The 14,598-nt window shown below is 35.9% G+C and overlaps 2 protein-coding genes across 2 annotated transcripts; both read right to left on the reverse strand.

Moving 5' to 3' along the window:
- Nucleotides 1-278: 278 nt before the first annotated feature.
- LOC129938977 (cytochrome c oxidase subunit 5B, mitochondrial-like) lies at nucleotides 279-1,654 on the reverse strand. Its single transcript, XM_056046820.1, has 3 exons — nucleotides 1,421-1,654; nucleotides 684-857; nucleotides 279-605 (listed from the first exon to the last, which is right to left on the reverse strand). The coding sequence occupies exons 1-3, from the start codon at nucleotides 1,503-1,505 to the stop codon at nucleotides 499-501; spliced, it is 366 nt and encodes a 121-aa protein (XP_055902795.1). The 5' UTR covers nucleotides 1,506-1,654; the 3' UTR covers nucleotides 279-498.
- Nucleotides 1,655-6,906: 5,252 nt separating this feature from the next.
- On the reverse strand, nucleotides 6,907-8,761 carry LOC129938975 (argininosuccinate lyase). Its single transcript, XM_056046818.1, has 3 exons — nucleotides 7,996-8,761; nucleotides 7,444-7,844; nucleotides 6,907-7,245 (listed from the first exon to the last, which is right to left on the reverse strand). Exons 1-3 carry the CDS (start codon nucleotides 8,699-8,701, stop codon nucleotides 6,964-6,966), a joined length of 1,389 nt encoding a protein of 462 aa, XP_055902793.1. The 5' UTR covers nucleotides 8,702-8,761; the 3' UTR covers nucleotides 6,907-6,963.
- Nucleotides 8,762-14,598: the final 5,837 nt, after the last annotated feature.

The raw sequence follows: 14,598 nt of genomic DNA on the forward strand, positions 1-14,598 counted from the left end.
CTGACTTTTGGCTTGTTGTCAGATCACATGGCAAAAAATGACGTCAAAAAAACTAAAAAGAAACCAAGAAAACCTTAGATATAATAAAAATCTAATCATCAATCCGTCTAAAACCCCGAGCACATAGTGTTATGAACTTTGTGTCTTACATGTTTTTAAGCATCACAAAACTAAAAAAAGAAGAATGTCGATGTAATTTTCGAATAGAAAAAACTGTAGACACCCAACAACAAACTTATTGCTGCAAGTAAATGACTTTGAAAGAATAGACCACTCGATTTTTGTTCTCTCTTTTGTTTTCGTTTTTAACCAACAATTAATTCTGTTAATTGTTGTTTTGTTGTATTTCTCATCTTCAATATTTTAATTTAAATACTTCAACAAAATAATTATTAAGATAAACTAGGAAAGTAGTTGCTGTTGTTGTTGTTTGCTGGGAGGCGATGTTTATTTTTATATTTTTGTTATTAACTGGCATAGAAGATAGATTTTCCTAATTTATAAAGGTGCCTTCTCGACCAATTTGAACCAATGGCCACATTCGCAACGTTTCTGTGTACCCTTTTGCAGCCACATCCATTGGACATATGTTTGATCTTCAGTGCCTAGAAATGGCAAAGAAGGTAGCAAGAGGGTAATTAATGATAAGAGAATAAGGAAATTCGTTTAGTAGAGAAACTTACAAATACATCCAACGATACGGGCATCGAAGGCAGATGGAATCAGATTTGGTGTATCCTTGGTACCAGCTCCACGTTTGAAGACTTTCATGTCGAAGGGGTCATCGTTACCGGCGGCTTTGGCCAAAAGTTCACGCTTCTCAATACCGGTAGCGTGTTCCATTGGATCGCTCATCACTGAAAACAAAAAAAGAAAACATATAAATAATGAGTGTTCCTTGCACCCTCCCCCCACGACACACGATGCAATGGGTTTATTGGTTACATAAACAAAAAAATCAGAAGGAAAAATAAGAGGAGGGGATGATTTATTATGAAATACCCATGAAAATGCATTCGAATTACCTGGAATTCCAGGATGACATTATAATTTCTGATTTCATTTTTCCCAACAACAAAAATAAAAAGGTGGGCAAAGAGGGTTATATTTTTCCACCTTACAAAAAGAGAGGTTACATAACATAAACCTTCTATATTCAAGATATACAAAGTCTCATATGACAAATCATATTTCAAACAAGGAAATCCCAATCATTTACAACAATTTTGGCCAAAAAATAGAAAAAAAGAAACATTCGTGTTACGTAACTTCCAATGGGGAGACCACTATTACTCTGTCCACAAGAAGATGCGAACAAATGTCAGACGCGCTTATGAACCTCGTTTTCTTATCGATAACTTTTTTCATAGTTTCGTTCGTCGTCGTATTAAAAAAATCAAATGGAAAACTTAAAACTTACTTTTGCAGAAGCGAACTGGAGTGTAGGTGACATTGTTACGGAGAGCAGCTGCACGGAGGGCAATACGACCAGAAAGCGATGCCATTATTTTGGTATTTCGTGTTTTGTTTTAAAAATAAAAAAGAATTATTTTATTCAATTTGCAACAAGACAAGAGGAATACGAATTTTACACTCGGCGAAGGTTGAAGAAAAATTTTTCCTTTTCACATTCACACAGGGCTATCGACCAGGTATTTGACAGCAGAATTTGATTTAAGTGAAGTTGTATGCGATTTTGGGTGGAAATGAACAGGGATGGTTAAGAAAATGTTTTAGTTTTGAAATTAAACGAGTGGCGCTGCGAGTAGTTTAGTTGAAATTGTTTTGTTTAGTTGTTAACAAATGTCTCTTTTTATTCACGTTTATGTGTAGCTGTTTGGCCAGTGTCTAAAATATTTGTGAATTTTTGTAGACGAGTGATAATTAGCATTTTTGAATTCTGTGATAGGAATCGAGTCATAAGAATTCGGTTTTCAGGTTTCTGTCAGAAAAAGGGAGACATTTTGTTTATATTTCTGAGAATACAGAAATCTCACAGATCATTGGCATACATACTAGAAATCGACTGCTAGTCGTTTCATTTTCATGACTCCACTTTGTTGGCTTGTGTAGGTTTGGTGAAAAACTTTGTAATTCATTTTTTTAACACCATCTCTTGTGTCTTTGCCATAATAACCTCTTTTTTTTTAAATTAAATTAATGGTTGATTTGCATGTATCTGAATTTGAGTTCTGCATGAAAGGGATTTTTTGAGAGAAAAGACCAACATGCAGAATTTATTTATGCCTTCATTATAAGAAATACGGAGGTTAAGATTATAGACGAATATATTCATCTTTATTATAGCACCTTTGTCTTCATCAGTGTTGCCTGTTACAAAAGTAACAAAAGCTTTACATTTCTTATTTATTTTTAAGTTTTTTTAGAATGTTAAATTATTTACGATTTATTAAACTTTTTTAAAAAATTTCGATTACATTTCCTTTTCATTGTGAGGTTCATGCATATTCTATTATAATAATAATTTCAAAAGGTTCTTACCATCAAAAGACTTTAAAGTAGCGTTTAAATATTATTTAAAGACCATGGAAACACTCTGTGTGGCTACAGCCATATTTTTTCTTTTAAAGCCTAACATTGTCCTTGAATTGTCTTACTATTTTTTAGGTTTTGTTGGGTTTTTTGATTTATATCATTACACTTTCGTGAAGGCTAGCGGCAATACTCACTGTACTGTCAATTAGTTATAATATTTCATAAGAAGTAGAAAAGAATTGCCACTGGTGTACTCTCCCACTTTCGAGTTTCGACATATATCTGCCTCCCTCCACTTTTCTGCATTATGGAAGAGAAACGAAATTATTAAATTCATTTTCTTAAAAGTAGATTTCAATTCTCAGTTTTTTAAAACTTCATCGGAGTATTTGGCCTGTCATCAGATAATTCAATAGAGACCAACAATCCAACATCCAGTTCATGCTCCGGTCATCGCAGTTTGGATTTTTCGAGCGGATCATAATTCTGTCATCAAATTTGACGTTTGTGTTGTATGTAGTGGTGAGCGTCCATTTTCCACAGTCTTTTTGAAATTAAAATATCATTTCGTTTAAATTGTCGTCGAGTGCGGCCAGAAGATTCCTTGCCGTAATAGCGTAAAGTATTTTTGTGTCCATTTTTTTATATCAGGCTTACTTCGAGAAATGGATTAACCAATTCAATTCAATTTTTGTATAATTTGTTTGAAATTCAATTTTGTAAAAAAACAACAACTTCCGATACAAAAGGTAAATCAAAAAAAAAAGTAAATAACAGATAAACCGTTCGGTCAAATTTGACATTTGAGGTTGCTCATGGCAAGACATAATATGCCCAGTTAAAAAAAATATTGGATTTTACTCTTGGATGAGTTTTTAGCCAAAATTGAGTTCCTCTTTCAAACGATTCGAAGCCGAGTGAGCGAACAAACGGCATTGTCTATGGTCATGAACTTTGACCACCTGGGTCAGTTGAGATTCTGTACGGGTGACGCAAAACTCGCCAAGTTGAAGTTTGCGAAAGGTCGACTTCTTGTGCACGGCCTCGGGTTCTGCTGTACACTTTCACGAACCGCGGCGATGTTCTCGGCTGATCTTGCGTTCCTTGAACGAACGGGTGTTGGCTGATTGTTTACTGAACCGGTTGTATCAAATTGGGCCACCAAACGTTGAAGAGTCGACTTTGAAGGGCGTGCCACGTTTGCGTTAACGAACACTCATTTCGATAATAAAGTCTTATCATTTTTATCATTATTGTTACTTGCCATGATGATTTGGCATAAGCAATTGAATAATAAACAGAAGATTTGACAGATGTCACCAAAACAAAATGGCTGGCAAAATCTACCCTCGCCAATTGAAAAACTCTTTACAATCAACTTTTTTAAAAATGCAAAGGAATGCATATTCCCTGGCTGTCATATTAAATTCCTTTATCCTTTAGTCTTGGCAAATTTTCACAACCAAATTGATAGCTAGATTGGAAAATGGAACCATGAATCTGACAAAAGCAAAAAAAAACAATCTTTGATTGTCCTTATAGTAATCGATTATCAACTATCGAATTGTTGGTTGGCATACCGCCATCTGCTTCATACAGGCCAGCTGTTTGGCACTTAGTGAAACCCAAGTAGGTGAGGATTCCGATCCAGCTGAATTTTGTATTCATGGATATAGCTTGGTGCCTTTATTATTTTCCCACCATGCCCTCGCCATATACATTAGGAATGATGTTGCTTATCAACACTTACCACAATATGGTCTTTGCACCAATACCTTTTTAGTTATATCTGGTTTAAATTTTCCGTGAATAAGCAAATCATTCACTATTGCTGCCTTTATCGAAGCCCTTATTTAGACAGAGTATCAACTTGTCGTGAATTTGATGCTTTGTCTGATTCCATCCAAAGAATTGTTTCGTCCTATCCTACTGAACAACAACACTGAAATCGTTGTTACGAGCGATTTCAATGTACACAATTCTTCATGGCTTCCAAATTCACGCCAGACAATACCCGATGGAAAGTGTGCTGAAATCTACGCTGATTTGAACCACCTAACTCAGCAGGTCAACGAGCCCACCCGAATATCCAACTATTATTACTGCTATTGACTTATTTCTTACCTCTGGCCCTGATAAGTACACTGTTAGTGTTCTATCTCTTCTATAGGCACATCTAACCACTTTGTTATATCAGCAAATTTCTCGTGTCAAAATTGTTCAGTTAAGGAAAGAGCTCCTAAGAGAACCGTTTGGCAATACGGGAAAGCCAACTGGGACAGTCTCAATAATTATTTTAGGATCTTTAACTGATCACTTTGCTTTCTCTATAGTCACGTTGACGCCAGCGCTGATATAATTACAAGTTTGATTCTCCTAGGAATGAGAACTTTTATCCCGAATAGCGTTAAAAGCATCAGGCCTAAGGAAAACGCATGGTTTGATACTAGTAGTAAAGAGGTTATTAGGGCCAAAGAAGTAAGTTTCGCTTGCTATTAACCCAACCGTACTGAGGAAAGCTGAAAAAGTTCTATGGGACCAATTTTTTTTCGCACCCATACTGTGGCAAGAGTCCTTAGAGATCTTAACACACATAAATCCGCTGGTCCGGATGGTATCCCCGCTATTGTTCTGAAGAGGTGTTCTTCAACGCTGGCAAAACCACTGCGTAGCTTTTTCATCTGTCCTACTCCTCAGGTCTCTTTCAGAGAGGATGGAAAACTGCATTTGTCCAGCCCATTCCCAAAAAAGGCGAATCTTCTTCATCCTCTTATTATTAACCGATTCCAAATATCTTGAAGATCGAATGCTTCTTAATGACCGTCAGTATGGCTTTCGAAGCAATAGATCCACTGGTGATCTCATGGTTCATCTCACCGAACAGTGCAGCAAATCTTTATATCTCTTTGGAGAAAGTAAGATTATTGCACTAGATATTTCAAAAGCATTTGATAGGGTTTGGCATCAGGCTCTCTTATCGAAAATGTGTGCTTTCGGTTCTCATGAATTCCAGCTTCATTGCATTAGGAATTACCTCTCGGATCGTTCGATACAAGGCTGAAGCCCATAAAATACATGCTGGTGTGTCCCAGGGTTCTGTTCTATCTCCAACACTCTTTCTCATTTTTAATAATGATCTCCTGTGTGCATTTTCTAATCCAATACATTGTTTCGCTGACGATAGTATTCTTAGCTTTTCATATTCGTTTTCAGATTCACATCCCTCTTCTTCGGATGTGGAACTGCAACGAAAAAATATGATAAGCTCATTAAATTCCGACCTAAACAGCATTCTTCAATGGGGATTAAAAAACCGCGTGGAATTTAATGCTTCGAAAACCCAAATGCTGTCTTGTATCGTTAAAGCGAGATATACCCCCTTTGCCATTATCCATGGATGGCACTTGCATCAATGAGACTGAACACCTCGATATACTCGGTATGTGTGTCACCAACCACTTCTTTTGGAATGATCACATACGCGATGTGGCCAAAAATGCCACAAGGTGTTTGGGTTTCCTTAGGCGATGCAAGAAATATTTTACCCCTTCTGATTTGGCTATTATCTACAAGACTTACATACGTCCAAAGCTTGAGTATAACTCCCATCTCTGGGCTGGTGTTCCTGCAATTTACTTAAATCTCTTGGACAGTATTGAACGTAGAGCATTCAGATTGATTGGTAATATTACCATCATAAGATCATTTACGTCGCTTGAATATTGTCGAAGTGTTTCTTGTCCCACTCCTTTTACCGTTATTTTAACGGTTTATGCATCAGTGAAATAGCCAGCTGAACTCCTCCACTTAAACAGTTCAACCGTAATACTCGCGCTTCTAGAAATGTTCATCAGTATATCCTCGAGTCCAACTTCGGCCGTACTTTCAAATACATAGATTCGTTCTTTAGCCGTACTAGGGTGGAATACCGTACCACACTCTGTCTTTCCTAGTCATTGCAATATTCAGGAATTCAAAACCAATGGGCACCGACATCTCCTTTTAAACCCTCTATCTTCTTCCTAGTGCTTATACTGTGCCTCTGCATAATAAGGGTAGTAATATCCCCTTGAGTTTTGTAAAACCTGTACAAATCTTACAACTCCTTTCTGCAATTATTTAAAGCGACAGGAAGAAACAAATTTTTGCAAACCGATTTAAATTAATGAAGAATAAACATATTCAAAAATGTCAAACCGAAAGTTGAGACTGAAATTTAGATGACATCTTTATTATATATCCCAGGGAAGTTTTCAATACTGAGGTGTTTAAAAACCATCTAGAAAACCAATCTTAAGTTTTAATTCAAAAAGAGTTTAAATCGGTTTTAAGGTTTAAAGATTTGTACCATTTTTAAATTGAAAGAAATATTTTGACGGACACTGTAAATCTAAAGAAAAACAAAAAAACTGTCTTCAAGAAACTTTATTTAAGTATATTCTAGTACAACGTAGGTACACAATATGTTCATTCAAATTTCTTTATTTGAGATGCAAAATCTGTCAAAACACTAACTTGCTTCTGTGTCGAACTCGTACTTGTTCCACCGATAACATCATATGTTTCAGCTATTTGATGGAAATTTGCCATTTTACCAATATCAATGTCGAATAGAGGACATATAGATTGTAAATCTTCGAGAGGAACTTCAGTCAGTTCTAAGTTGCGTTTTTCAGCTAAAGCGACCACATTTCCAATCAAATGATGTGCCTTACGAAATGGAATGCCCTTACGAACTAAATAGTATGCCTGCAAAAATATAAAGTTATTCAATTAAAATTTAGTTTTTTTCTCGAAAAACAAGTTCCTAAAAGTCATTCTGTCTTAATGGTGTGGCAGCATATGGCAATAAATGTCAAAGTGACACATTGTGAAGCGAACAGATGTCTAATTCATTTGACTTTTCTTACGTCACATTTCTTTTTAATAAGATTCTTTAAGACCTACCCAATCTGTAGCCAACATATCCGGACTCAAACACGATTCCATTCGATCGATGTTAACTTCCAGGCTTCGAAGAACACCTTCAGTGACTTTTAACGATTTCTCCAATTGATCGAAAGCTGTGAAACAATATTTCTTATCGAATTGCAAATCTTTGTTGTAAGTTGACGGAGTTCCCTTAACTGTCATCATTATTCCCGTTAAACAGCTGAAAATTTCTCCAGAAATTCCTCGAACCAATTCCAAACTGTCAGGATTACGTTTTTGTGGCATAAGACTGCTTCCAGTACAAAATGCATCCGATATGCGAACAAAATTAAATTCCCGTGATGCAAAGATAATAAGATCTTCAGCTAAGCGAGACATATGAAGACTTGCCAGTGATGCATTGTAGATAAAATCAACTGTAATTGAAAACAAAAATATTTACAATATGAACACGACGAATTAATGACCTTTTAAAAAGATCAAAACGCTTATGAATCTTCTTTTGACAACTAAAGATGTTTATGACGTTTTAATATAACATGACATATGATATTTGGCACCACTTACTCACAAAATCGCGATCGCCCACAGCATGCATGCTGTTCTGAGTAACTCCACTGAAACCGAGCTTTTTCTGCAAGAAAACTCGATCCACATTCAAAGGATTGCCAGCTATTGCTCCACTACCCAAAGGCAAAACATTCATTCGTTCCTTCAATTCCATAAATCGAGCACAATCCTCCTTTAAGGCGAATCCATGACTAAGAATCCAATGGGCAAAATGCACTGGTTGCGCCCTCTGCATATGAGTATAACCCGGCATCAACACACCTGGAAACTTCTCGGCCAGGCCCACTGTTGCTTCGATAACCTTCCCCAATGTTTGTACAGTCTCCCGAATGGCTTTCCTCATCCATAGCTTCATATCGGTTATAACTTGATCGTTTCGACTGCGTCCCGTATGCAACTTCTGTGCAACATCTCCGATAAGTTCAGTTAATTTACGTTCATTCACGGTATGGACATCTTCGTCACTGGGCTTGAACTCAATCAAACCCTCTATCCAATCGTAACGAACTAACTCAAGACCTTTCTGAATTGCACTACATTCGGAGGCTGTTAAGAGACCTGCCTCAAGTAGACCCTCTGCATAGACTTTACTGGCATCAATATCGTCAGCAAACAATCTGGAATCCACAGGAAGACTACAATTTAGCTCAGCCAAAATTGAACTTGTATCACAGCTAAAACGACCACCCCAAAGTTTTGACATATTCGTGCAATTCAACCGAAAATTAGCTACTGACTGAATTAAGACATTGGCAATGATTCAAGACTCATCGTTATAGGTTTATGACTGCATAAGACAGTACTTGGTTATCACTATCAGCATCGGTGTCTTATCAGCTTTTATTTAATACTTGAGTGCGAGAATATAAATAAAAAACAAACAAACCAGAGATAGATAAAGCTCTGAAGAGGTCTTATCTCACCTAAAGATGCTGTAACCACCAAATTGTATAAGATCTAGGCACTAAAAGTTGATGTTGAAAGCTTTAAAAATATTCAAACATTTTGACTCATTGCTTTTTGTTTCATGCTTGCCTGACTGTAAGCCTGGAAAAATACTGTTTGCTTATACTTGAAAGTCTCATGTCACTTAATTCTTTGAATCTTCTACACCTAAGACACAGTGTGGTCCCCATCAATCGTCAGGCCCTATTGCAGAATGTTTACCTTTAGAAATATGTGATTTTATAGTTTCTTCCACTTTGAGAGTATCACCTTAAGAACAGAGTATATTCCATAAAGTGCTGGATATCTTCGTGAGTTCTTAGGTTGCGTAAGGTGCACTCTTTAGGTTAAGATCCGCCCTTTTATTGTAAATAGGTTAAGGGAAAGTTTTCTACTTCTGGCCTTGAATTTGGTGGAAATGATCTCAATACTGTTTGTATACCAAAAATAGTTTTTGTTCTTGAGGTTGTGTTCAAGCAAACTTATAGGTTCATCTTTTTAGTCTCTATAGGCTTTGCATGCAAAAACTGTCGAGTGTAACATCTTCAATCTTCTCGATTAGTTCTGGCTTTCTATTTAATTCGCCAATACTTCTGTCGGATAATGAGGTATCACAACTTTCCGAAAATAAGCGAAGTGTAATCCAAGTAGATGAAGATGTATAGTGATTGAAGGGTAGTCTCGAGATTGAGCATTTAAGTTGGGTAAAGAGCTGGAAATTTTGCGTGTGGAAGTATTTTAGTAACTTTTCCACTTTTTGAAAATGCCCTAAACTTGAGCTGCATAACACATAATAGATCTCATCACTGCTTCAAAGTCTTTGTACTTTGAGCTTGGCACATGTATTTGTATATTTTGTTCTTCCAGTTCTTCGTTTTTCCAGGTCCATTTCTAATTTCTAGAATATTTTCCCGTACCATTTCGAAAAATCATAATCTTGAACTTCGCAGTGTTGAGTTGTAAATTCTACATGCTAAACAATCTCTGGAGTTGATTTATCATCAGTTCCATTCCATTTGAACTTTTCACTATAATAAAAATATCAACAGCTTATAGTAGAAGCTTTATTTTCATGCCAGAAAAAGTTATTTTACCCGGTAGAAATTCTACCAGGTCATCCAGAAATAATGAGAATAGAAACGGAATAAGTATTCAACCCTGCTTTACTCCTGTTTCCGCAAGAAACCATTCAGATAAAATGTTTCCATTGCAGACATCGGCTATGTTTCCATCACAAAATGGTTAGAAGTTTCGTTGATACTCCCAGATAACTAAGATTATATGTAAGGGCTTTTATGTCAATGGAGTCGAAAGCAGCCTTAAAATCCACGAAAAAAGGGTAGATCTTTTGGGTCGCCTTTCTCGGTGATTGGGAATATAATGTTTCTTTGGAATCTGGTAGGAACTTGGTCAGTATCAAAGATGAAATTATAGCTTTTTGTCATTTCGTTATAAAGTTTTCCGTCGTAATTTTGAAGTACTCGTAAGGAATATGGTCTTCCTCTGGGGATTTGTTTGCATTGCAGGAGTTAATTATTGTTGATATGTCCACTTGTGTTATCAGCCGGTCTACAATCTCATCTTCCAGCAGTGGTATTGAGGATTGTATGTAATGTTTGATGGCTGTGGTATTCAGTAGTTTTTCGAAATATTCAGCTTGGATGTGTTTTTTAAGGCTAAAGGTTGGGCCATTGAGAGTTTTTGAAATTTTCCAATATGATCTTGTAAGCCGTGGTCATTTTATAGATTTTGCGTGAATCCATCTAGGTTCTGGTTCTTTTGCTGTAGTTTTGGCAGCAAGCATCTTTTTGCCTCGCTTGAGGTGCTTCGTAAATTGTCTAGTTTTATAGTTACGTATATTGGAAGGTGATCCGAATGCGACAGTTCTTTGACTGAGAAATGGTGGACATGCTGCTTAAATAAAGCAGATGTCAATGGTTGAGTGTGCAGTGTCTTTTTTAAAGGTAAGATGACCTTTCTTATTACTTTTAGAGCGTCCGTTAAGTAACGTTAGTCCCATGGTTTCACACATTTCGATTAATTTCTTTCTTACCGTTCTACCGTTCAGCTTCCGCTTCGTCTGCGTTACGGTGGACCTGCTTCGAGGTTGCTTTCAATGACATTTCTATTATTTCATCCCTCCAAAGAGCAATTATTTTGTTTGTTGACAGCTGTTTTACAGCTGTTAAGCTGCCAGACAAAGCAAATGCTCAGATTATTGAACTAGAGTCCCATTACGTTCTTTTCCTTACGATGGTCAAACGAAACGTGAGGTCGAAGCTCCATTGTGATAGCAAGCATTGAATTCCTAAGGCTAAACTGGTATACGTCAGGTGAAGCCGAAACTTGTGATGGATAACGAATTTATAACTTGTTAGTAATGATCAAAAACATTTTGTACACCCTAGCAGGTAAGTCAACATTTTTAATCATGAATGACAGTTTTCATTACAACTAATATCTATCTGTTTTCTTTTGGCTTTCAACTGTCATTTAGTTCATTTACATTTACTAACAATTACCATAAAATTCAATGTCAAAAGTGACAGCTAATGCGTTGGCAATGACAGATGATATTCTATTTTAATCATATAAGATTTTTTTATTTTCTCATAAGTTCTGTCAGTTTAATTTTCGATTATGAATTTGACAGAACTTCAATGTACATGAACTCAAAAATAATTTTAGAAAACGAAGTTTTTTTTTTTAAATTGACAACTTTTTTAGTAAATTCACCAGTTCTTAAAAATACGGTTCAAGACAAATTATCTAACTATTAAAACAATGGTTAGCTAAAAAGTGAAAAATAAATTAGGTCTGTTTCCAACCTTCACCCAAACTGACAATTGTCAACAATTTTTGCCCAAATGCTCTTCCACACTTCAAAAATTTGCTTAAAATAATTTAAGTTCCTGACAAATTCTGCCCAAGAAATGTCTGATTTAAATTGTTTGGTCTGGCAAATGTCATATTGTGAAACGTAAGTTGACTGATATTAGCGTCTTAAATTCGGATTGCTTCGCATTTATTAAGTGGCTGTCAATTTTTAGCAGGAAACAGTTCCATGCTTTTTGACAGTTTTCCTCTCTTTGAGAAAATTTAATCATTACTCATCAAAATTTGACAGGACAACAATTTCCTCCTAAAAATTTTCGAACAAACCTAATACGACATTTGACAGACCAAACACCTTCGAAACAAATCTATTATATTGACATTTGTTGAGGTGTCTAATTTTTCGTTGAGTTGTTCGTTCAAATAGCATCAGCGCTCCTGAATTCTTAAATGTCATACAAAATAAAATATTAGATGCCCCAAACTTGAGCTGCATAATACATGTTAGATCTCATCACTGCTTCCAAGTCTTTGTACTTTAAGCTTGGCACAGGTATTTGTATAGTTTGACTTTTCCAGTTCTTTGTTTTTCCATGTCCATTTCTTATTTATAGAATATTTGTCCGTACCATTTCGAAAAATCATAATCTTGAACTTTGCAGTGTTGAGTTGTAAATTCTACATGCTCAACAATCTCTTCAGTTGATTTATCATCAGTTGCATCCCATTTGGACTTTTCACTTTAATAACAATATCAACAGCTTATAGTAGAAGCTTCATGCCAGAAAAAGTTATTATACCCGGTCATCCAGAAATAATAAGAATAGAAGCGGACTAAGTTTTCAACCCTGCTTTACTCCTGTTTCCGCAAGAAACCATTCAGATAAAATGTTTCCATTGCAGACATCGGCTATGTTTCCATCACAAAATGGTTAGAAGTTTCGTTGATACTCCCAGATAACTAAGTTTATATGTAAGGGCTTTCATGTCAATAGAGTCGAAAGCAGCCTTAAAATCCACGAAAAAAGGGTAGATCTTTTGGGTCGCCTTTCTCGGTGATTGGGAATATAATGTTTCTTTGGAATCTGGTAAGAACTTGGTCAGTATCAAAGATGAAATTATAGCTTTTTGTCATTTCGTTAATAATTTTTCCGTCGTAATTTTGAAGTACTCGTAAGGAATATGGTCTTCCTCTGGGGCTTTGTTTGCATTGCAGGAGTTAATTATTCTTGACATGCCCACTCGTGTTATCTGCCGGTCTACAATCTCCTCTTCCAGCAGTAGTATTGAGAACTGTATGTAATGTTCGATGGCAGTGGTATTCAGTAGTTTTTCGAAATATTCAGCTTGGATGTGTTTTTTAAAGGCTAAAGGTTGAGCCGTTGAGAGTTTTTGAAATTTTCCAATATGATCTTGTAAGCCATGGTCATTTTATAGATTTTGCGTGAATCCATCTAGGTTCGGGTTCTTTTGCAGCAGTTTTGGCAGCAAGCATCTTTTTGCCTCGGTTGAGGTGCTTCGTAAATTGTCTAGTTTTATAGTTACGGATATTGGAATGTGATCCGATTGCGATAGTTCTTTGACTGAGAAATGGTGGACATATTGCTTCAATAAAGCAGATGTCGATGGTTGAGCGTGCAGTGTCTTTTTTTAAAGGTAAGATGACCTTCCTTATTACTTTTAGAGCGTCCGTTAAGTAACGTTAGTCCCATGGTTTCACACATTTCGATTAATTTCTTTCTTACCGTTCTACCGTTCAGCTTCGGCTTCGTCTGCGTTACGGTGGACCTGCTTCGAGGTTGCTTTCAATGACATTTCTATTATTTCATCCCTCCAAAGAGCAATTATTTTGTTTGTTGACAGCTGTTTTACAGCTGTTAAGCTGTCAGACAAAGCAAATGCTCAGATTATTGAACTAGAGTCCCATTACGTTCTTTTCCTTACGATGGTCAAACGAAACGTGAGGTCTAAGCTCCATTGTGATAGCATGCATTGAATTCCTAAGGCTAAACTGGTATACGTCAGGTGAAGCCGAAACTTGTGATGGATAACGAATTTATAACTTGTTAGTAATGATCAAAAACATTTTGTACACCCTTACAGGTAAGTCAACATTTTTAATCATGAATGACAGTTTTCATTACGACTAACAGGTAAGTCAACATTTTTAATCATGAATGACAGTTTTCATTACGACTAATATCTATCTGTTTTCTTTTGGCTTTCAACTGTCATTTAGTTCATTTACAACATTTACTAACAATTACCATAAAATTCAATGTCAAAAGTGACAGCTAATGCGTTGGCAATGACAGATGATATCCTATTTTAATCATATAAGATTTTTTTATTTTCTCGTAAGTTCTGTTAGTTTAATTTTCGATTATGAATTTGACAGAACTTCAATGTACATGAACTCAAAAATAATTTTAGAAAACGAAGTTTTTTTTTTAAATTGACAACATTTTTAGTAAAATCATCTAACTATTAAATAGCTAGCTAAAAAGTGAAAAATAGATTAGGTCTGCTTCCAACCTTCACCAAAACTGACAATTGTCAACAATTTTTGCCCAAATGCTCTTCCACACTTCAAAAATTTGGTAGTTTTGAAAAGATGAGACTGCTTATAAGATAGTAAAATAATTTAACTTCCTGACAAATTTTGCCCAAGAAATGTCTGATTTAAAATGTTTGGTCTGGCAAATGTCATATTTTGAAACGTAAGTTGACTGTTATTAGCGCATTAAATTCGGATTGCTTCGCATTTATTAAGTGGCTGTCAATTTTTAGCAGGAAACAGTTCCATGCTTTTTGACAGTT

Source organism: Eupeodes corollae, chromosome 1 (genome assembly GCF_945859685.1).
Source record: "Eupeodes corollae chromosome 1, idEupCoro1.1, whole genome shotgun sequence".
Lineage (NCBI taxonomy): Eukaryota > Metazoa > Arthropoda > Insecta > Diptera > Syrphidae > Eupeodes > Eupeodes corollae.